At 43.9% G+C, this 23,823-nt stretch overlaps 1 protein-coding gene across 3 annotated transcripts; it reads left to right on the top strand.

The window, feature by feature from the left end:
• The first annotated feature begins 4,735 nt into the window (after nt 1–4,735).
• snphb (syntaphilin b) lies at nt 4,736–22,382 on the top strand. Of its 3 annotated transcripts, XM_031566140.2 has the most exons (7): nt 6,338–7,096; nt 7,250–7,348; nt 11,938–12,130; nt 16,015–16,131; nt 16,926–17,027; nt 17,302–17,451; nt 18,508–22,382. In XM_031566140.2, exons 3-7 carry the CDS (start codon nt 12,090–12,092, stop codon nt 20,057–20,059), a joined length of 1,962 nt encoding a protein of 653 aa, XP_031422000.1. In that variant the 5' UTR covers nt 6,338–7,096; nt 7,250–7,348; nt 11,938–12,089; the 3' UTR covers nt 20,060–22,382. The 3 variants fall into 3 exon arrangements, with proteins under 3 accessions (XP_031421999.1, XP_031422001.1, XP_031422000.1); XM_031566139.1 differs by lacking the exons at nt 6,338–7,096; nt 7,250–7,348 and adding an exon at nt 4,736–4,941; XM_031566141.1 differs by lacking the exons at nt 6,338–7,096; nt 7,250–7,348; nt 16,015–16,131 and adding an exon at nt 4,736–4,941.
• Nucleotides 22,383–23,823: the final 1,441 nt, after the last annotated feature.

Raw genomic sequence — 23,823 nt, 5'->3', positions numbered from 1 at the left:
TTATTTTGCTAGTCTTGAGACTTCTTGCTGCTTCGTCCACTTGCGTCGACGAACAGTCCGAGTTTTCACTGTGACTCCCTCCCAAGCACAGTCAGACAGCAATGGGTTTCCCTTTTAGGGTTTTAATGCAGTCTCCACATCAAACCGTGAAAACTAAATAATGCACGGTACAAACACATAAACATAACGTTAGCTGGTTAGCAAACACAGCATCAAAAGTAACACAAAGTTAAAGTAAATAACAGACAAATACCTCGTTGCTGCATGCACTGAAAGGAAATCTCTATATCTTACTTTTATAGGTTCCTTTTATAGTTGCTTTTCACCTTTGCTAAAGGGATTAAATATCTCTCTAAACTAACAACTAACTAACGTGGTAGTACAGATGACATCAAGTGTCTTCTCTGGTCTCACGCTTCCTAACCACAAGCTCAGGCGGATGCGTCAAAATAAAAGTCTATATTATTTAATGTTATATATACATCTAATATAGTGTGCAAACAGTTACAATAGTGCTGGTGTTTGCGGCGAAACTAGCAACAAAATCTTACAATTCCACAAACCTAGAGAGTCGAGGACTCGAAGAGGTCCAACGCCAAGGTGTCCAATGGTTAATACGCACGAGTAAGAGCGTACATTTCAGGGTTTTGGTAGCATTACATCGTGTTGAGTTTCTGTTTGAGATAATACAAGTAAATATGGCTATGCTTACAGTAGGGCTGATTCCTATAGTCTTTCACTGTTCTTAGGTTTTTGGCAATCATGCTCTGTTAAGGTTGAAAACAGTGGAAATAATCAAGCATTGAACTTTAAAATAACAGACATGAAACATGGATATGTAACATGACTCAAACAGATGATGAAGCTAAAACATTGAGCCTTTATAAGTTATTTACCACTCACCATTTTTTCAAAGTTTACCAGGCCATTTCAGTAACTCTTATTGCCTTCGTGGATGAAAGTCAGGTCTGTTAACAGGAGACAAATGTGTATGAGTAAGGGCTGTAGTCAATGTGATAAATGGAATGTGGCTGTTCCAGTGGCGTTTCTACATTAGGGGCACATGGGCACTACCCCACCAGATCCAGATGGCCCTGTGGTGCAAAAAGCTCAATACATCTGTGCTTTGTGGCAAAATATATCTTATTTGATTTAATATGCAAAGTAGTGATTCAACTATAAATGTGTGTGTGAATAAACTAGACTCACACGCATTATAGTGCTGTTTTGGAGTTTGATTTGTGTGTTTCTGTGTTTGTGCTTGCTCTGTGAAATGCTGCCTGCTCTCCGCTGTCCCCCCCTTCTGGGGCAGCGCTGCAAACAGAAGACTGATGCTATGGAAACACCAATGATCGTGAGCGACATAGGCCAAAGTTTACATTGGGAGATGGGACAGTTTTAGATGTGCTCCACGAAATATGCCTAGCAACCCGTGACCAAGAAAAAATGTATCATACAGATCGTACTCAGACAGATCTACGCCACTAACGTTACTGCTTGTTAGCTATCGCTAGTTTTCTACTGTTTTGAAACCAGCCTCCGTGTTTCAAGTTGCAGCCTGAAATCATTTCTGTTTATTAGACAACATTTTATTTAAGTTTTCTTCATTTAGCAGCATGATTTGTTTCAGTTGTGCCTTTCGCTTCATGTTGTATGCGTGTGCCACAAGCTTGATAAAGAGTGAAGTTATTTGAACTTATTGTCTATCTAAAATCTTTGTTATTTTTATTTGCAATCTATTTTATTATACTTTGTTGCTGTATAATAAGCAACATCTTCTGGTGTCGCGCTGGAGAACTAGGCATGTGAAATGTAAATTGAAATAAGATTTCTGCTCCCCTGCCGGCACTCAAAATGCAGCCCATAGCCTATCCTACCTGGGCATAAGGCAAATTGCTTATATAATAATATAATAAACAGCAGCTCTATTTTTGTGACGATGACATGACAAAATTGCCCCACCAGAAATTTCGGGATAAAATCGCCACTGGGCTGTTCATCTAATAAAACGCATTAGTTTACCATTAGCCATGTCAGTATTACCTTTTAAAATGAGAGGGAGATAGGGAATATACAGTAAGGTGGGCTCAGTTTGGCAACCACCTGTCTCATAGCCTCATGGTTACTGAAAGGATCCTGAGTACAAGGACATGAAATTTACTTCAGTAAAAAATGAAGAAAAAAAAGCATTGATCTAAAAAACCTGATCTAAAAGATCTGATCTAAAATCTACTAATAGCAGTTTAGCCTAATTTAGAAATACAAATTATACATAGATTAGACTAAATCTCTTCATCATTGTGTTTGGCACTTTCTGTGAGGCACAATTGAGAGATGTGTTTGCCACAGCAATGCAGTTTGTGCATGAATAATTTAATACAATTATTAAATCTTTAACTTTGAGTGAACTAAACTCTGATACTCTTCATACCTTCCAGGTTTTATGCAGTCTTCTTGATACATCACTGTTTGTCAGGCCATACATCACAGCAGTGAATGAGTTCATGTTATGGTGACTATATAGGCTGGAAAGAGGAGAAACCAAAGTCACTCATCTACTCCAATCTAAGGTAACTACAAAAATACATTTTAAAACATTTCATTAAGATAGTAAAGCTAGTATCAAGCTTAAAATGCTGTTCATTCTCCACTGCTGCACATGACGACCATGGGTTTGCAAGCTGCGTAGCCAATGACATTAATCTGGATGGGGCATGATGTTGTACATGTTGTGATGTGTCACACTCACATCGTGGCGATTGCAATGAATTTCTTCAGCATTCGGGCCTGTTTGGCCTAGTCTGCACACAGGCAGAGCTCTGTTGCCACCCAGTAGGCCACTTCATTAAATCGTTGTATTAAGCGCTCCAAGTTGGCAGTTGGGCTGTTGGGGAATTTCTTTTTTCCCAAAACATAATAGAGCAACTCCCTGGTTGGATGAATGGGGTAGTGGGGTACGGATAAGGGAGAGGTGAGAAGAAAAGTGTGTGATCCAGACTAGATGGTACTTCATTAAATTCTGATTTGGTAACTAAAAGCCATCAGCCAGTTATTCTTAGCAAGTAATTGTGTAAAAGGGAGGAGATGTAGCATTAAAGAGCACTCCTTAATTGGAAATGTTATCTGAATAACAGTACAGATATAAAAATGAGGTTGAGTCAGAATTTTACCATTCTACATTTACTGTTTGGCATCGTGTTAAATTTTGCCAATTGTTTTTGTCAGCAAAGTAGACGGTAACAGTAACACAAAGAAATAAAATCAACCTAATTTAGTTCTTTACACACTGAATTCTTTCCCTCCCCTCCCCAAACCTCTTTAGTTCCTCTACTGTTCCCGCCTAATTCATGGCGTTGAAGAGTTCCCAGTCATAGCTGGTGAGCTGAGCAGGAGGAGAGTACAAACGGAACCACAGGCATATTTTCCCGGTCTCTGAACCTCCACCACAACAGAGAGACCCCCACACTGGCGTAACTAAAGGGGGTGCAGCAGGTGCGGTCGCACCTGGGCCCGTGGGTCTTGGGGGCCCGTAGCCGGGGCCCATAGACATATTTATGTCAATCTAGAAGCCAAGTCGCATTGCCAAAAATACTGATGTATACCCATTTTCAGCAAAATAATTACACTGCCAAAAATAGCTACAGGTAGGTTAGTGACCTACCATGACAGTTTGAAGTGTTATAGGCTGAATATGTGTGTGCGGGGGAGGGGGGCGTATCCCATTCATGGCCTGTTACAAACATGAAAAAAAAACTGGGGGGTACGTAGCTGGAGATTGAATGTCTGAAGGGGTACGGGACTGTACATTTTTTGGGAACCACTGCCTTACGCCACTGTCTAGGGCCCGTTATAATAGCCTGCACCTGGGCCTGTCGTAACTACGTTACGCCACTGGACCCCCATGACTCCAGTCCTGCGTTTCAGTCACCCACCTCCCGTCCCGAACAACACACACACGGACACACTGAAGAACAAACACTCAACCACACACAAAACAAGAGCCAGGACCCTGTCCAATCCGTCAATGGGACAGCGAACAGTACTTACATTACCCGCTCTGAGAGAGCCTTTAAGCCAAATCCTAAGTATGTGCAGTAGGCACTAGGCTAATGGGACTGTAAATAAAAAAAAACACCTGTGAAATTCATGATGTGATATGATTTTGTGATATGTGACATGCCAACAGTATCATTTACCTTATTTTCAGTTTGAGTTTAGAATTAACTGATTTAGTTTCAAGTGAAAATGGCATTGCACTCATTTGTTAATGCACATGTGTTAGAACATGTTTGTTTATTGATTCCCACAGCCGTAAGCTAAGAAAAGGGGATTTAGAACATTTGTTTATGTTTATCCCATTTACCATAAGTAATGAGATCAGTTTGAATACCTTGAACTAGGCACTGCGCATGCGTAGTGTCAGAATAATTTAGATTGACGAGCCTGACGCAGGCTATAATGCTTTTACAAGTTCAATACTAGTAAAGTAACAACACGGAATCCTGAATTAAGTGTGTCACTCGTTCTTCAACATCAACCAAACGCATATTCAAAAGGCTGAACAAATCACTGCTGAATAAAATCAATGCCACGGTTTCGGGATAGGAATCTGTGAAATATACCGTACACAGCCGTCTTGCATGGCCTAATTCACTTGGACATACAACCTGTTGACAGTGGTCGTGTACCCCTTTAAGACAAATCCAACGTAATATTACGCATCTGGTTTCCCGGCTTACGTCTGCCATCTCTCACGCGGCTCTAAAACAGATCTCATGCGCCATCCTCCGGCCGCGCCACCATCCCCATTCACTCGTCCTCGCGCGCATAGGCGCACCGCTCTGGCGGAGTCCTTGCCGGGGACGAGTATCGCAGGGCAAGCACGACATTACAGGCGCCTCTATGAAGGAAGCCTCAGCTGAATGGGGTGGGGACATCAAGGTAACAAGCGAAAACTATTTCGTATTTTTTACTAATAATGTCAGGGCGATATGCGAATTGCAATGTTTTCCAGAAAATCCCAAATCTTGCTTATTGATATAGTTTATTAGAAAAGCCTGAACTGCAGAATAGTGAGGTTTTACTTGTCCGAGACGAATGCGCTTTCAAGGACGACATGTCATGGAAGCTGTTTTCATACTACGAGGTCATGGTCACATATTTAACGCACTGTTGTTGCTATTTTCTACCAGTTTAGTGGTTTGTGCACCTGTAGTTGGGGTCCGCGTTGCATGTAACAGATGTTGCAGTTGAGTTGGAAATACATGATGATGCAGGTTTGGCCTTGGGTTCGTGTGGTGTGTGTGTTTCCATGTGACTGGCTCTGTAGAATTCCCGTTCATAAAAACTTAGAGCTGAACATTATAATGTAATAACATATCATAATGCCTGTGCTATATTGTGTTCCATTATCTTTCTTCATGTCTTTTTCGTTTAAATGTATTTGAAAGTATGCTATTATATGGCCGTGGATTTGGCTGACATCGTTTAAATAAAGCAGGTGTTTTGCATATTTGACCTTGCAGGATAAAGGCATTTACAATCGATACTTCGTCTATTATGAACTTAGTTAAAGCTGTAACATATTACAGCCAATGACACTTAAATATACAATATGCAATCATCTTAGGGTAGTATTAGGTCATGTGAGTACGGTCAAAATAAATATGTTGTTGGTGTTTTTCCGCGTTTACCTCTGCTCAGTACGGACCAATAGCTGAACATGTATTAATGGTCTCATATCACTTACACATGCATACATGATAAGCTAGGTTGATACCGCATTAGCTGCAGGCCCATTTATTGCGATGTAGTAATTTCTGACACTCAACGTCCACTTCCCATGCACAAGCACATGCACTGCAAGCCAATCACAACTCCTTTCCTGCTTATGTTAGAGTATAGTGGCTAAGTGACCTATCACCATGGCAACACCCATCATCCTCTCAGCATGGTATTTCGCACCAGCCCGCTCCTGTCCAATGCTTGCAGCCTTCGCAGTCTATGTCTGCGTCTCCAGCCTTACGGTTACAACGAATGTAATCTTACCAAGGATGTGTTGTTTAGTGGCTTTGAAAATGACACTGGTAAATGGACATGCCGTTGTTTTGGATATCCACATCTAATTTGATTTAGTTTAAATGCTTAAATGTGGCATTGTTGTTGCAGGTACCCGATGCAGTGTCTGATTCTTGATCTCACATAAATTGCCACATTTTCCATCTGTCCTGCACATCCAACCCCATCCTTTTGTTGTTGTTTTGTTTACGGTTTTGGAGGGGGGGGGGGGGGGGGGGGGGGGTACTTTCAAACATGGGCCAAAGCCATAAACTGCATCCTTAATAGCATCTTAGCCACCCGTGATAGGAAATGATCCCAGCCAAATGTACCATTATAGCAGTCATTCAAAAATAAGGCGGATCTCTGAACTGAGCTTATTTTTGTGGGCACATCTTAGCTGGATGGCTGACACATAACTTCATGAATGCCCATGTGCCCAAAACCTAAATCAGACTAGAACTCAGTTTGTCTGTTTCCTTTCAATGTCTTGATTCACTATAAAACGTGATCTTTGTAATGTCTAAAATGTCTTTAATTTCTCATATATTAATGTAGTGTTAGGCTTGGAGTGCTCCTAGGATTACATCTGTAAGATTTACAGAGCTTTCACTTGCTTTCCTGTTTTTCAGCATCTTGCTATTCAGATTACGAACTAGTGCTTCTGTGGTGATGCCGTTCACAATGTTCCTCTGTGTCATGTTTTACAGTAGTGCTCTATAAGCATGGTGTAAGGAGATTTGTGCTAGGATCATCCTCCAGTTGTCCTCACATTTCTTACTAAGGTTTCCTCTTGAGTTCTTGCCAGGTCATTGTCCATGGGATCACAGCTTGTGTGAGGATATTATTGCTTTCTTATACTGATTATGCATAGTGTTTCACAGTGAGAAGGTGTTGGTGCTATACAAGTCTCTTTCATCTGTAGTCTTTGGAGTGCTCCAGTTTGAAAGTGTCAGTGACACAGAGGGTTGCCCCTTGATGATGATGTCACCACTTTTGCCTGCTGAGGAGAATGATGCAGCATTTTATTGTGTGGCTGGTGAGTCTAACCACAGTTGATTTGCTGATGAAGATAAAGCTATAATTTCTACTCTGCTTCACCTCTGTGCACTGGTTGTTGTGTTGTATACACACACACACACGCTAATAAATAGTCTTTATCTCCATTTGCTGTAACCGTGTGTTGTGGCAGTTCAGCGCAGCTCCTGTGGGTGCAGAGCAGAGGAAGGAACCCCTCACTGTTTCCTCCCGTGGGGCCTCAGATGGGCGAGGCCGCCCTCTGGTGCGCCAGGTGTGCAGATCAAGCCTTTTGCACTGACCTTTTGTTGCCTCCCCATGCAGTAAATTGTGCAGTCACTCATCTAGCTAGAGGCTAAGCGGCAGCTGCACACAGTGCCTAATGCTAGCATCATCTTTTCATCCACAGTGAAGCCATTCTTATCCCGTTTTTAGTGATCCTGTGTGTGTGTGCACGCATGCATATGTTAGTGTGTATGTGTGTGCATGTTTGTGCATGTGCCTGTTTTTTGTGTGTTTTTTTGTGTGATATGTGTGTTTTTTTTTGCGATGTCTGTGTTTGCTGCTGTACATGGATGGTTCCTGCAGCAGTAGGGAGGTGCTGGGGAGTGGTGGTGGCCATTTTCTGGGCTGCTTGCTGAGTTTGCAGCCTGTCCTGCTGGAGGAGGGTGAGTCATCAGACAGGCAGCGAAGCTAGAGCTGGAACCTACTGCATCCATTATTTATCCAAACGCAGAATTATTGAAGTTTGTGGAGAAGAGAAAAGTGAGGATCACAGCACTCAGCCAATGAGGAGAGGAATAAACACACAGACGTACTGTAAAGCCTGTGACTGTAAATCTGCACAGATGTTCCTCCTGCTCCTTGTGTGTATCCTTGCCAATCCCGCTGCAGAGTTCTGGGTACTCTGACTACCTCACTGCTAGAAGCAAAGGACATGTGCTTCAGCGGAAGAGAAGTACATTTACATTTACATTTAGTCATTTAGCAGACGCTTTTATCCAAAGCGACGTACAAGGGAAGTAATTCTCATTAACTGACAAGAGATTTTCTTATATGAAATATGTGGTATAAAGCAAAACAGAAAGTGTTTTTTTTTTTTTCAATAAATTATCAGATCCGATAATGCAACCTGAGTGGTGGAATTTGAAAGAGTAAAGTTAAGAACAAAGGGGATATCAGAAGAGAGACTGTTTATCTCTTTTCAGTGTGGTGCATAGGGGGACATCATGATCCGTCTGTGTCTGGAGTTATGTGTATGACTTTGTGCTGGAGGACACGGGCTTTGCTCCTGTGGCGTTCTGACTCACTCTGTGCGGGCATGTGTCTGTGTGTGTGTGAGTGTGTGTGTGTGTGTGTGTGTGTGTGTGTGTGTGTGTGTGTGTGTGTGTGTGTGTGTGTGAGTCCACAATGACTCACACTATCTACATGTCTCCATAGAGCTGTGAGTCGTGAGTGAGGGAGTCCTAGTGAGCCTCGCTGCAGTGTGCTGTGCTCCACCTCTCTCTACACGCACATACACACATGCAGCCTCTAACAGTAACACATGCGCACACACATACACGTTTATACACATACAACATTTATGGATACAAGTCCATCACGTTGCACTATTCTTGCGCTACTCAGTACAGTTCAGCACAGTACTGAATTTAGACAGGAATGCCACACGCAAGTGTAGTCAGATAATCTCACCATAATGAAACGTGTACATACATACATACATACGTACAGAAGTAAACAAACATTTCCATCTCCTAATATCCCCTCTCTCTTTAACATACACCCTTGCAGGGAAAGGCTAAAAATACCCAAATGTTTCAGATATAGGCTTTCTTTCAGTGTGTGTGTGTGTGTGTGTGTGTATGTGTGTAGAGTGAAATTGAAAGATTAGCCAAGGTGACCTTTGCCAGGCCAGGGTGTCTCTGTATCTGCTTGGCGAGAGCATCTGCAGTGACTCCTCTGCAGAGGGGCGGGACAACCGAGCACAGAGATGTGGGAGTGTACATGCGTATTTCATGACTGTAACATGACAGGGTGTGTGCGTATGTGCCCTACACATGTGTGTGGATGTGTGTGTGTGTGTGTGTGTGTGTGTGTGTGTGTGTGTGTGTGTGTGTGTGTGTGTGTGTGTGTGTGTGTGTGTGTGGATGTGCCCTACGTGTGTGTGTGTGTGTGTGTGTGTGTGTGTGGATGTGTGTGTGTGTGTGTGTGTGTGTGTGTGTGTGTGTGTGTGTGTGTGTGTGTGTGTGTGTGTGTGTGTGTGTGTGTGTGTGTGTGTGTGTGGATGTGCCCTATACATGTGTGTGTGTGTGTTAGTGTACCTGCCCGTCTCCTTATGAATAACCACAGGCTGTGTTAGATAAAAGAAAAGTATTCCCTCTCAGCGTCTCCTTTCCTCTCCATGCACCTCTGCTTATCCCTAATTTTCTTTTTCAGCTTTGATGTCAGTGGGTATGTCTGTGTTTGCGTGTGTGCATGCACACCTCCCCGATGTCAGTGTGTGTGTGTGTGTTTGCGTGTGTGCGTGCACACCTCCCCGAGGTCAGTGGGTGTGTGTGTTTGCGTGTGTGCGTGTCTTTGGTTGTGTCACTGTCGTGTTATGTAAGAGGGATTTAGAAATCCCATCCATCCTGATTGCTAGGAGAGAACTATCCTCCCTCCCACGTTTAGCCTCACCAGGTGACTCCTGATGAACAGTGGCTGTGTGTGTATTTATGTCTCTCTCTCTCTCTCTCTCTCTCTCTCTCTCTCTCTCTCTGTGTGTGTGAGTGTGTGTGTGTTTATTTGTGTTGTTGACCCCTGGGTCTGGAAATGTCCCTGAGAGAGCTTCCATTTGTGTGACAGCTTCACCTCTACATGCAAGCATACACAGCCAGTGTTGCTCTCTCTGTGTGTGTGTGTGGTTGGGTGGGGCAGCTCAGGGACAGAGCGCTTGAGAGGCACTGAATGTGAGAGTGGTTTAGGTTGCTTAGAGACAGCAGATGAGATGTCATACTAACTGCTAAAATGCGCAACCTGTTTGCTCCCTACTCCCTATTCATTTTGGGCTCTCTTCTCTCATCATCATCACACTCAGAAGTACCTTCCAACAGTTCAGTACCCTTATCCCTCCATTTTACAGAGGTAAAAGACAAAGCTTATCATAAGATGAATGAATTTCCCAAAAATAGCCGTTGTAAGGCCTGCATTGAATGCGTTTCAAGTTTGTTTGTGAACGCGTAGCGAGGGATCTGAGACCATTCTCCTATGCAGAATGCCTCCAGATCCTCGAGAGTCCTTGGACACTCTGTGCTACACTTAACAAATTATCTCGCCTCGCACATTATCCAGGATCTTTAGAGCAAAGCCATCCATCTAATATCACAGATCCACCCCAATTCTTGACAGTAGGGATGAAGTATTTAAGACTAAAACGTACAAAGCAACCTAAAACATAAATACTCTATCTCTAAATATCTCTGAATGAATACCATTTGTTCCTGAAAATGCTCACTCTGGCCTCATTTTGCCCATTATGGTTTGCTGTTGAATATGTGCACCAAAAGGAGGTCAGATTCAGAGGGTGGGTGCTGCTTATTTTGGATCAGCCTCAGGAGGCGACAGAGACAGAGGGCCTGTCAGCGAGGGGCTGTGAGGAAGCCTGTGGGGGAAGAATCCCAGCAGCTCTGCCTTAATTATTTAAGCCAATAATCCCCTCCTTTACTCTATGGTGCATGGTAGTATGACCAGTTTATATAACAGCCAGTATGTTGACAAACAGAGAGTTGGAAGTGTGGAGGAGTTATAAGTAGCAGTTTTCAAGCCCCACCCTTTCTCCAGAGTCCCTCCCTGTATACACTTACTTATGTGCTACATTGGCTGGGAACCATGATTACCAGGCAAACCATGCCCAGACTCATTATTTATTTTTTGTTGTTTTTTTCCCCATTACTGGAGATTTTTTTCCCCATGTAAAAAAAGTTTTTTCCAATTTTCCCTTAATGTAAATGTGAAGGTAACCACGTATTGAAATAGTGTTCAGTTGCTGGTTGTCCCCTTAAAGATAATGTGGTTGTGCGGTACATCGTTAAAGTTCCATCAAAAAAAATCCATCAATCATCTAGTCTAAAGATGACAGGATCAAACATCAAGAGAGAAATCAATGTGTCCATCATCTTTTAGCCAAAGGCTTCCGCTGTTTTCCTAGCCAAGTGCCTGATCACATATATCAGCTGGGAGCTCTGACTACAACACCTCCCAGTAGGATGCTGTGGGGCTCACAGAGGGGCCTTCACCAGTTTGAAGTGCAGGGTCCTAGCATGTCTCGCCTCAATGGTGCAGAGTCGTGCTTGGCAGTGGTGCTTTGGTCTGGCCTTGTCTTGGTGTACTGACTCTTATCGGTGTCAGATCCTGGACTGCTGCCCACCCAGTGCTCAGTAAGCTTGACTCGGCAGAAATCTTTTGTTGTGATGCTGTAAGCAAGTTAAAGTGTCCTGGGATTAAGTGACTTCTCACCCGTTTGACAGTCACAGATTATGTTTAGTTGCCTTCTGATGTCAGAGGTTAAATCATTTCTCACCTTGGATCTGGGTATTTAGACATTTAGAAAGTGCAATAAAACATTCAGTACTTACAGTTTATGTTACTCTTTTCCATGACTCGTTTGAATTGTTCAGGTGCCTGATTCGTGGTTGTTTTATTGTGTACACCTGATTATAAACAATTGTGTCGTCCCTGTATTTTAAACTCTAGGGCACTCTCTATACTTGGACTCTCTATACTATGCATTGTATTGTGTCTGAATAAAGGACAAGGACAATTTCACTTTTGGTCACTTTTGACAATGACTGCAGTCTGTTTTTGTGTTGTTGTTTTTTTCAGGGATGGCTGAAGCTGAGGACCTGAGTGGAATAGAGAAAGAGAAGGAATAGAGAAAGAGAAGGAGACACAGAGCGACGAGGAAAAGGGGGAGAGACGAGTGAGTGAGGCACCATTTTGAAAAGGCCAAGTTGGAAAAAAGTCGGCCTGTCTCCATGTCTTCTCCTGTCAATAGGAGATCTGCAGGATCACGCAGGTAAAAAAAAATGACAAGGATTTGTTTACTTAGTTTTTCTGAGAAATATGTCATAGCTCCTTCAAGCCTTTATGCTTCATCTCCAATTGAGGTCCATTTTAAGTAAACAGTCACTTATAATTCATATCTATGACTGTCTCACACACTAAGCATTGCAGGGAACAGTGGACGTGGGTTTTGCTGCTGCCTTTTTTTGGGTTGCTGGGCCTCATCAGTGCTGCTGAGCTCACACTAACACTTTCCTCTCTCTGCAGTCGCCTCTGCGTCAGCTGCTTTACCTTCATCCATTTCCTTCCCATTTTTAATGCTGTGTCGTTAGCCTGGCAAAGTCTGCCAGGAGGGGCCACAGCCATTGCTTACTGGATGTAAAAAACAGTACTCACTGGGTACATACATTATCAGCAGTTACAGAGGGTCATTCATGTAATTAATATTTTCTCATTAATGGCAAGCCCTCTCAGTAGTTATTTGTGGAATTTCCAAGAGATTTGATGTATTCTGAAATTCTTGTCACACTTTTCATGTTTTTAGGGGTTAACTATGCTAATGCTAATAACTTAATTGCCTGCAGTCATTAAAGATGGTACTGCATTTTAACATTTTCATTGTACAAATTAACAATAGGACAGATCACATTTGGCTGAACAGTTTATGTTGTTTACCCGAGAAACTGCTTTTATAATGTTGCAGAAGCACAGATGTTTGACTAAAGTCACCCCCGGCTCTCTAGAATGTTCACTGTTTGGGCAACTTCAGTTTACAGTAGTTCTATGTGGGTTAAGCATTTACCTACTCTCACTGTAGCATATTAAGCATATTTTCCGGATGGTAAGTCACATTTTTCACACTACCTAGACAATATTTCAGCTTAAGCAGTTATATCATAATTAATCTTCCCTCAAATGTGTAGTCTTTTTCTTTTAGATTTTGGCTGACAGACAACATTAAGCTTCAATCTTAACAGTTTACTTAATTAACAGTAATGTTATTTTCATATATAGTAAATGGAGCAAATAACACAAAATATATTTGTGTAATAATGAGATGCTTTTTACAGAACAAGATACGATAAAATGTACATACATAGTCAGCTATATTTCTCTCAGCTGACTACATACACCCAATAGATAACAAAATAATAAATAGATCTGTACTCTGCATTTAAACTGCAGGGAATGCAGTGTCTGTAACACAGCCTAAAAATAAGAGATTTTTGGTGGGATATGCTACTTCTCCAGTGTGATTTATCGTTCGGAATACAAAGTAATAGAAGTAACAGTATCCTTGTGGTTTTAGTATATTAAGCCGTAGTACTTCTTAAAGTAATTGGAGTGGTATTAGTATGGTATTGCATGTTCCACAAGCTGCGATAGCTGTGGTAGCACTGTAGTCTGCTGGCTGTAATAGATATAATGGTTTTGTGTTGACAGCATACGGGCCGTGGAGCACAGCTCTGGTTCTCCCTCTGGTTCTCTCCTCAGATTCAACCCGTTGAAGGCTCTGCAGCCCAAACGGCGTCTGCAGCAAATGCTGTCGGCTCAGTCAGCACCTCAGTCAGCGCCCATGTCCCCGCTCCCTGCGTGAGCCAAAGCTCTGTTTATATCCCCGGGGCACACATGCTCTTTGGCGCACTGAGTGCTGACGACCCTCAATGGCTCCGAACAATACCACCATGCACCAGCCATGGTGGCCCGAGCCATAGCTTCTGAACTAAGAATCACTGGGGCAGGGATGTGGTTTCCTTATAGGCCTTTGCATTCAGTGTACACAATGACATAAAACTAAACATGGAATGTACCGGCAGCAACCCCAATGGAAGATATCACTGTGAAAAAGCACAGAAAAAACATCCTTGCCTCATTTGATTCTTGACAATGTTTTTTGTCATTCTAGTCCCTAGTACTGTTCCCCCACCATTTGCTCTCTGTCCATTCACTAGTAGTAGTACTAGTAGCATTAGCACCATCACCCCACCTCCGCACCACAGTTGTACCCCTCTGCAAGTCCACATTCAGTTTACAAGAAGCCTGGCTGCTATCTATCCTGTTGGCTTGCTTACTCCCTGTAATCCTACATGATTTGGAAGCTACTTGATTTACCTTTTCTCCCCTTTACAGGCATGCCTTTGCTGCTCTATCTCTTCATTTTTCTTTTATCTTGTTTGTACATTATTGCTTTGTTTTGTTATGATCTTGCTATCTTGACTTTTCCCACAACGTTAGCAGCCATAGCTATGGTGGTGTTTCCTCACTGGATACAGTTGACTATATTTGCTGAACCAAAGAATAGAGAAATAGCTGCTCTTATCTAGCCTGATCTTAAAGACAGATTATATTTGATGGGCTTGTGATTGTGACATTTCCAAATGGGGCAATGGATGAAACTAATGAGCTGAATACTATGGTTTGATTAAATATGATGAGTTTACATAAGCCTGCCTTTATATAAGGCAGCTAATGCTAGTGCTGACATTGGAATTGAATGAGGGATGTGACTGTCTGATAAGGTCTTTCATCACTTTCTAGCAGCTCCCTGGCTAGGTTACGTAGGCTATCCCCAGTACAATTTATTTGGCACAGATTTGATCATGATCCAATTTAGATGCAAATGCATTTTCTCTGCATGTCATGACTCTCCACAGTGTTCTCGAAAGCTTTGTGTATACTGGAGGAAGACCACACTAAAACTTGTGCTGAACTTACCACCCACCAGCACTTGATTTGTCCATCACAACCCCATCAGACCCAAATCCTTCCCATTCACTCACCTACCAGTGGTGATAAAATAGGTAATAAATACCTATTATACCTCATACCTTACCTTTTTGCCTTCCGAAATTGAGTTTCTGTCATGGAATTTCTTTTTCTGAAGGATTATGAGCTTAAGCTTCCACCTGTTTCATTCTGTGCTGGGTCGTTCAAACTAAGAGGTATCCGTGAGCTGCGTCTGTGATGTGTGCTTTTGTTTATTTTTCTGAGGGGGTTATTTGAGGTTGGTATTTTCCCCAGACACTGCAGGCGGAGTTTGCGTGAGGTGGGGGCTGGGGAGAGTGTATGTACTATTGCTTTCTTCACCAGGAAGAGGTGCAGGCACAATGCAGTCCCCAAGCTATTTATAAACCTGCAGAGTTTCCTAGGGCATAGAGATAAAGGGTGAAAAAGACAAATTGAACCTGTGTGAGGAGGCATAAACCCGATCCATTGAAAAAGGAGACGTTTTAGGGGCTATGTGTGGCTTAGCTGAGGGCATGATGGAGGAGGCACCTATGGCACAGACTGCAGTCTCCATTCTCAGCTGTGTTTTCACAGAAGCTGTCAAAAAGCAGATGATCAGATGATAGCCAGCCCAGTCTCCATTTCAATATCTCATTCATGGCTCCTGATGTGCTCACTCATTCAGTCAAATAGGGAGTCTTGAGGAATAGCCTCTAGAGCCAGACTATCTGGGTTCATGATCAATTGGTCTTCCCATTTTTGAAAGGGTGTAATTTGAGTTGGAGGGGATTGTGCACGTTTTCAAGTGAGGCCGCACACAGACAAAGTATTTTGTCAAGGCTGGAGATATTTGTGTAATCAATCAAATGAGACACAGACTAGCCTTATCCTAATCAATGAAATAAGACACAAATCCTAGGCTTATCCTAATCAATCCAATTAGACACAAACCATAGCCTTATCCTAATCAATCAAATTAGTCACAAACCCTAGCCTTATCCTAATCAATCAAATGAGACACAAACCCTAGCCTTATCCTAATCAATCCAATGAGACACAAACCCTAGCCTTATCTTAATCAATCAAATGAGACACAAACCCTAGCCCTATCCTAAAGCAGGTGTTTCCTGTCCCATCACTGCCTGTAACAGTGTGTTGTCTTTTGGTCAGTTTTGACTATTGCAGGTTGATAGAGCTAGACTACATTCCAATGGAGACAGGCTTTATGGTTTCAATGCGGCCCACCCAAGGATATCTGACGCAGAAGTCTCCAGAGCACCACTGTCGGTCAGCATCTCATCGCTTTCTTTCTTTCTTTCTTTCTTTCTTTCTTTCTTTCTTTCTTTATCCTGTTTGATCCATACTTTCATTCTCCTTCTTTCCTTCCATCCAATCTCAATGTCAACTTTGGGTTCTGTCTCTCCATCAAGAACATTGCCCCTGTGAGATTTATGGTGTCTGCTTGAGTATTGAGTGAGTGAGCATGGGGTGTTTATACCACCAGTCCCCCTGTCACTGCTGTCAGATGTGAAGGGCAAATGTCCTGGTGGACAGATTGAATCCTGTTGTTTGACAGACTACCATACGCTTCCTCAGTTACTGCCGGCAGGGATCACATTTCAGCTCATGAGTTCTTGTTTGCTTGTGTACGTGGTCTCTTTTCAGCTGATTAAAAGCAACCATGGTTTCTTTATTGTTTTGTTTTCTTGTAGTGCTCTGATTTTGCCTGTTTACCACTATGGATAAGCTATATGGTGGATAAATCACTTTCATAATTCTCATCCATCCTGCTTGTTTGCTTTTAGGTGTCTTTTGAGATTCTGGATTTGCTTCAATGTTTGCTTTGATGCAGGTTTACTGGCATATAGTTCCAGGTCTATGGGTGTTGTCTGTGGGCATGATTGTGTGTGTATTTATGGGCATGATGTGTCGTCTTATTTTGTGTCTTGTTTGGTCTCTTTCAACATCTGTGTTTGGAAAAAAAAAGTCCACGTGAGTTAGTCTCACCTCTCAGAACTGTGTCAGCATGGTTTGTGGTTGTCTGGGGATGATGCAGTATTGTCTACATGGTCCTATTGCAGACGGCCCCCTGCCCCGGTGAGCAGCAGAGATCCCTATGGCAATGCTTCTCTCAGCAGCAGCAACTCGGGGTCCTGCAAGGGGAGTGACTGCAGCCCAACAAAGTAAGGCATCCACACCTCATATTACAGCTGACTGGTGTCTGTAGTGTATAGTATGATGTCCACAATTGTGTTGAAATTATCCCAATAAAGTTACATGTCTTCTTATCTCAACATTGTCTCCTTTCCTCGGTTACAATGAGTTATTGATAATGCCTCATAGTGAAAGTGAGTGCATAGCATGAGCAATATAGAGCATAGGTTGCAGTATGTGTGACTCACAGTCTGGGACGTATGGTAAATGCCTCCTCTGCGTGTGATCTGTCTTCTCCGGCAGGCGTAACGTGAAGTATACGTCCTGCACAGACAACCATGGCATCCGCCCCCCTCCGCCGGAGCAGTATTTGACACCACTGCAGCAAAAGGAGGTGTGCATCCGACACCTGCGCGCCCGCCTCAAAGATACCGTCGATAGGCTGCAGGACAGGTGAATCACCCACGGACAGTCACTCCGCATTCATTAGGCTGTCACTTCAATGTGTCAATATATTTCTCAATCCTGCCCTTACAAATCCAAGGCAAAGCACAGTGTAGGATACTGCATGAAGGCACTCGGGTCCCACTTCAGTTTAGGGCTTGATAATGTGAGAGCTAAGAAATAATGAAACTATATCTGACATCTATGGAGAACGGGGAAACACTGACATATGTAAAACTACAGTCATCAGATTTACCTCATCAAGTCATCAGATTCTGATCTTTTGCTGAACCATGAAACTTATCCAGCTCATTTGCTGATGAGGAGGATGCATCTGCTGACCTTGTGGTGAAACCCGGACTCTTTTGTGATAATTCAAAACAGTGATTTACCTCTTCATATGCAAAACCTGTTGTATGAATCTGAACTGTGTAAATTCAATTCAAGAGTAAATTTCAGATGTTGGCATTGATGTTGATAACAGCATCTCTTTATCATGGCTTGAGGCATACAAGTGTGTTGGAATAGATATCTCTTCTTTGAAGTGCAGATTTTCAGTTACATGGTAATTTGAATTTGACAGGCTTTTATTTCAGATCAAATACGACTGCATGAATGGTGTAATTAATCATGAATTAATGAAAGCCCATTGATCTTGCTATTTGCTGGATGCTATTTTGAATGAAATGCTATCCTGATGTATCTTACCTCCTGCCGTACTTACTATCAGCCTGGAAGCCGACATCTGAAAATAGTATTTAGAGTCAGTTTTTTACTCCTGCCAATCACAAATTGTGGTGGTTATTTTAGATGATTACATAAAAGCAGCATTGTGTATCAGAGGCAATGGAGGAGATTAGTATTAGTGAATGCTAGGCTAAAGGCTGAAGGCTAATCCAATCTTTTGAAATTTTACCACAATGGAGAGTGTACAGACTACAAAGACTGTCCATCTCTGCTAATGATGCTTTCGGTTCCAGGAATGTAATTCTAGTCCATGTTGTCATTCTCCTACCTCCTCTGTTTTCTTCCCCCTCTCTCTCTACTACAATCTCTGTACACCAGGGACTCGGAAATCGATGAGTTGCGGACGCAGCTGTCCCGCATGCAGGAGGACTGGATCGAGGAGGAGTGCCACCGCGTGGAGGCGCAGCTGTCGCTGAAGGAGGCGCAGGGGGAGATCCAGGAGCTCAAGCAGGTGATCGACGTGGTGCGATCCAGCTTGGGCTCCAGTACCGACACGGGCATGCAGAAGTGCTTCCAGGACATCAACCTGCAGAACCACAAGCTGGAGACGCTGCTGCACAGCATGGAGCTGGCCCAGACCGGAGCGGTCCACAAGCAGCAGCAGCAGCAGCAGCAGCAGCAGGGGGAGGCGAGGGGAGGGGAGGGTCCGGCTGTGGTGCCGGCGGAGCTGGAGGTGGGCGAGGGCCCAGCGGGGGGTTCGTGTGAGGGCTCGCTGGCCCGCTCGCTCACCCGCAGCTCCACCTACACCAAGCTGAGCGACCAGGCCCCCGGAGAGCGCAGCAGCTGCGGGAGCACCTGCGGCAGCGTCCACGGTGCCGGCGGAGACTTCCCCTGCCTGTCTGCTGAGGGTACCCAGGACAGTGGCTTCATGTGCTGCGGCGAGAGCGCGGACAGCCACACCGACTTGCTGATGGAGGCGGCCTTCCTGTCCAAGGAGACGGCCTCGCTGCTCAGCTCCTACTCGCAATTGCCACACTCCTCCACCTTTGAGAGGCTGGCGCCGCGGCACTGCGGAGTGGGGACATCGGGCAGCGCCAGCCACCCCTGCCTGTCGCACCACCACCTGTACCTGCACCACCTAAGGGAGCAGGGCATCCAGACGGACTGCGCCCCGGCGTCGGCCCCCGCACACGGCTACGGGCCCCTGGCCTCGGACCTGGACACCATTGCTGAGCAGCGCACCTTCCGCTCGCAGGCCTGCAGCCCCACCTCCACCTGGCTCTCCGATGAGGGGGACGACTTGGACTCCATCACAACGGTGTCGGTCACCACAACCACCATGACGGCCACCACCACTGCCCCCGAGGCAGGATCTGTGCTTCTGCCTATCGACCCACCGGAACCGCCTTTGCATATGGACCCACCGGACCCGCCTTTACCCAGCCCCGCCTCTGCCTCCTCCTCCGCCATCCTGCCACTTCAGGTGGACGCCTCTAACATCTTGCACGAGCATGACCTCAACGCTCCTCCACCCCAGACCTCTCAGCCCCGGAGTGCTGGCTCCCCTGTGCCCTCTGGGGAGCCTCTGGTAGTGGGCGGCGTGACAGTGGTGGAGGTGGACGAGGATGAGGAGAGTATTGCCGAGGAGGACGAAGAGGCCGCAGGTGAACTGGGAGACGCCTCCTCAGGGCCCGTGGTGAAGAGTTACTGGAGCCGCCACTTCCTGGTGGACCTCCTGGCTGTGGCGGTTCCCGTGGTTCCTACTGTGGCCTGGCTGTGCCGGGCTCCGCGGGGCGATGGCCAGCCCCTGTACCACTTTGGCTCACTGCTCCGGGGGTGCTGCACAGTAGCCCTGCATTCCCTGCGCCGAGGCGGGGGGGTTCGCCACTACCCGGCCGGGGGCGGCGGGGTTCCTGGGGCACAGATCTGAAATCAGCGGTGAGACAAAGCTGAGACTGACTGAGCCACTCCACCCTGCTCCTAGACCAGACGGAGACCTCAGAAAAGTTCCTCTCAGCCGAGACGGGAGAAGAGAGGGGGCTGAAGCCCCTAATAATTGAAGCGACCCTTGTTTACACAACATAGCTGCGAGGGACCTCTGTGTTTTGTAGGAGCTGGTTCCCCGGTGGTCCGACAGATCTTGACCTAGCCATCTTACTGCAAAACAACAGAGAGGGAGGACCATGATGGCTGTGAAGAGAGAGGGAGAGTTTATTCATCATAAACACCATCATTAAGAAAACTTCATAGAACTCCAGCAATTCTTCTTTTGTACCCTTTTCTCACTATTACTGGCTCTGCAGGACTGATTGGAGATCAGTGTGTGTGTATGTATGTGTGTATGTGTGTATGTATGTATGTATGTATGTATGTATGTATGTATGTATGAATGTGTTAGACACTGGATGAATACAGTATGAACTTGAATGAATCAATAAATGAATGTGTATGCCAAGGCACAATGTTAACGAAATTGAAAACTAAGTCGCAGATCCGCCCAGTGATTTGGATCTGCTCCAAAATTGAATGGGTTCTTCCTTGGCCCATTCTACACCTTTCCACCAAGTTCCATGAAAATTGGGTCATTTGTTTTTCCGTAGTCCTGCTGTCAAAACAGACAGTCAGACAGACGAACAGACAAACAAGCCACACTAAAAACAACCTCCTTGGCAGCGGTAATGAATGCATACAGACCTAATGGACACTGATTGTAGCAGCCAATCATGTGTGTTGAACAGCCAGTCTGAAATAACTGTTCAATTTTCTTTTTGAATTGTTGCTGAGACATCCTGTCTGTGTGTGTGTGTGTGTGTGTGTGTGTGTGTGTGTGTGTGTGTGTGTGTGTGTGTGTGTGTGTGTGTGTGTGTGTGTGTGTGTGTGTGTGTGTGTGTGTGTGTGTGTGTGTGTGTCTGGTTGTCATAATTGTCTTCAGTGCTGTTGTCTGTGCTCTCATAGTTGAGTGAATGGTTACTATTGGCCGGTCAGCCATCTCCCGAGTTATAGGTAAACAGCCATCAAACTGCTGCTGTACTATTTATGCGCTTAGCATTAACCAATGGCGTCCTGTTATATCCCCTAGCTCTTTGCCCATAAGAGACAAACCCGCCTTTCATTGTACACCAAATTTAGATGTTAGACATTTTATGGAAACGAATGCAAAACCTCATTCTCATTAGTGGGCTCTGTTGGGTGTGGATGCTCTGACTCTGATTTGGTTTTTACTTATGATTTCTTATTTGCTTTCAGTGAAAGTCAATCCGACATGAAACGATCAAGTGTATATAAGGGAATGGAGGCTTTCATTGTTGACAGGGTTTCCGGGAGATTAGGAGATTGGTTGAACGTGACATGATGACTATGAGGTCTTGAGAATGTTGCAGTCTACTGAAATCTGATGCAGAGCTTACAGACACCTGTCCCTGTAGATGTTAAGAGTAATCTCTTGTCGTGTTGTCTGTGTATCTCATGTAGTGAAAGTGAACCCATAATAATGATTGTTTGCCACTGAGATGTAGACTCAGAGCCTCTATGCTGTTTTCTGGTCTGAGCGTGTTGGAGAACGTATCCTTATGTTTTCGTGAGATGTTTCATGTTGTTACTGAATATATAGACATTTTAATTGCACTATTGTTCACTTTAAGAGATTGACAATTACTTGAATTTAAGATTGTGTTTCCAAAGTTGAGGGCATCCATTTTGGATTTGTGGCTCAGAAGCATCTGTCTCACTCAAATATTTATTCATTGTGAATGCTATGCTATTGTGAATAAGACTAATTAGAACCAATTAAACTAATATTGAATAATGATAGGCTACCCTAACTTGAACTGGATGCTCCTAAGTTAAGAGTAGGTTTCATGCTCTAATTAAACAGAAGGTACACAATTTTGATTTTTGTCTTGATTTTCCACTCAGAACAGCTGGCTTATGTCCATGTTTTCCCTTTGTTTGGTACTGTGTTTGTGGCCTTGTCCTATTGTGTGAGGGTGGAGTGTGTGATATGCTTCCTAATTGTACACAGACTGCATGTGGTGCCTATGGGGGGCGTTCTAGCTTTTTCTTGACGTGCTTTCTCCTGCTGCTGCTCGACAATCGAGTCTGTTTCTCCTTTTGTTTCTCGCTTTCTATGGTACCAGTCTGTGAGTCACCATCTTATCCTGTAGACTGAGGACTGGGCGGGTAGTTGATTCAGTTGGTCAAATCAGAGGCACACAATTCTCTGGGCATTTCATGAATGAGAGCAGAAGACTAAACAACGTAAAAATTCAGACTCTTTGACCATGTGCAAGATATATATATATATATATCTTAAGTGTTTTTTCCCCTGAATCAGTTGGCAATTTAAACTATATGTAGATAGAGTATGAGCTCGGCCTCTGTTATCCACCTTGAGAGAATGTCCATTGTTAATGGCACTGTCCAAGCAAATAAAATGTAATATAATTGAACCTTGGTATCAAGCAGGGCAGTGTGCCTCTTAAGCCATATTTCACTTTTAATGTATTTTGGTCTGCACCAGCTGGACACTCAATTGGCACACCCCTCTTTCCTCTACAGAGGGGACGTGTGTGTGACTGAGTGTGTGTGCGCACAAATTACCTCTGATATAGTTTTAATAATCAATGAAAGATAAACTGCTATTAAGTAGGACCTTTACTCACAGGCCCTAATATTACTTCAAGTTGAAATAAACCTACTTGGTCCCACTTCAATGCTGCCTCCCTGATCACAACCCAACTCATATTCTATACACAGCCTCTAGCTTTCGCTGCCCCCTTTGTAAGCCATCTAACTAGCGTGGCTTTAATGGGTCACACTGTCACACCAATAATTCAGTCTCATGAGGTCTCGTCAGCACTCTGGTTCTGTGACGGGTAATGCTACACGTGATCTCGGAGCCTGCTGCTTTCCTGACACATCTAAGTCATGCATCCGGATGTGAACCAACAGATACCCTTGCTTTGGTTCAGTTTTGGCCTGCCTGAAATAATAGCAGTGATTTCTCTCTAGTGTGGGAACTAGTATTGGGGTTAAAGATCTTTCTATTGGTTTGTGTGGATTTTATTCTGAATGCTGTCCACAGAATAAATTCAGTAACAAGGGTGCAATATGTGGTTTGTTGACCTAAACAGATATTTCCAGAATGATGTAATATGACCAAAAGGCATATCAACAAACAACAAAACTATTCTAACAAACCAGAAAGAAATACATATAACATCTTTACGTGTTCTGAACAGAAATACATATGGCATCTTTACGTGTCCTCTTTACGTGACAACTACTAACAGTGGACATGGCACCCTAGGTTACAGTATCAACATAACTTAGTGATCAGTATCAGCATAACTTAGTGATCAGTATCAGCATCAGTTTCATGTTTTTAAAGCGCTTACTATAAGAAACTGAAATTTGAATGCGGCTTATCATTTTATAATAAGACTAAATGATGAATCCACAATTGATGAAAAATGGCCATCATTGCTTTAAATAACGAGTGGACCACAGAAATCCAAGCTGCAACCTAATGGCAGTTAAGACCGAAGATGCATTCTTGAGCAAGGGTGTGACGACACAATGAATATGTGCAGGAGGTGTGCGTGAGACTGCTTCTGATACAGAAACGATCCATAAATACATCTGAACTCCCATAATCTTATTTTGTGTACTGTATGAATCAAGAGTTCCATATTC

The sequence above is a fragment of the Clupea harengus genome, chromosome 4 (assembly GCF_900700415.2).
Source record: "Clupea harengus chromosome 4, Ch_v2.0.2, whole genome shotgun sequence".
NCBI lineage: Eukaryota > Metazoa > Chordata > Actinopteri > Clupeiformes > Clupeidae > Clupea > Clupea harengus.
The sequence above is the reverse complement of the archived record's forward strand: the minus strand, read 5'-3'. Positions and strand labels throughout refer to the sequence as shown.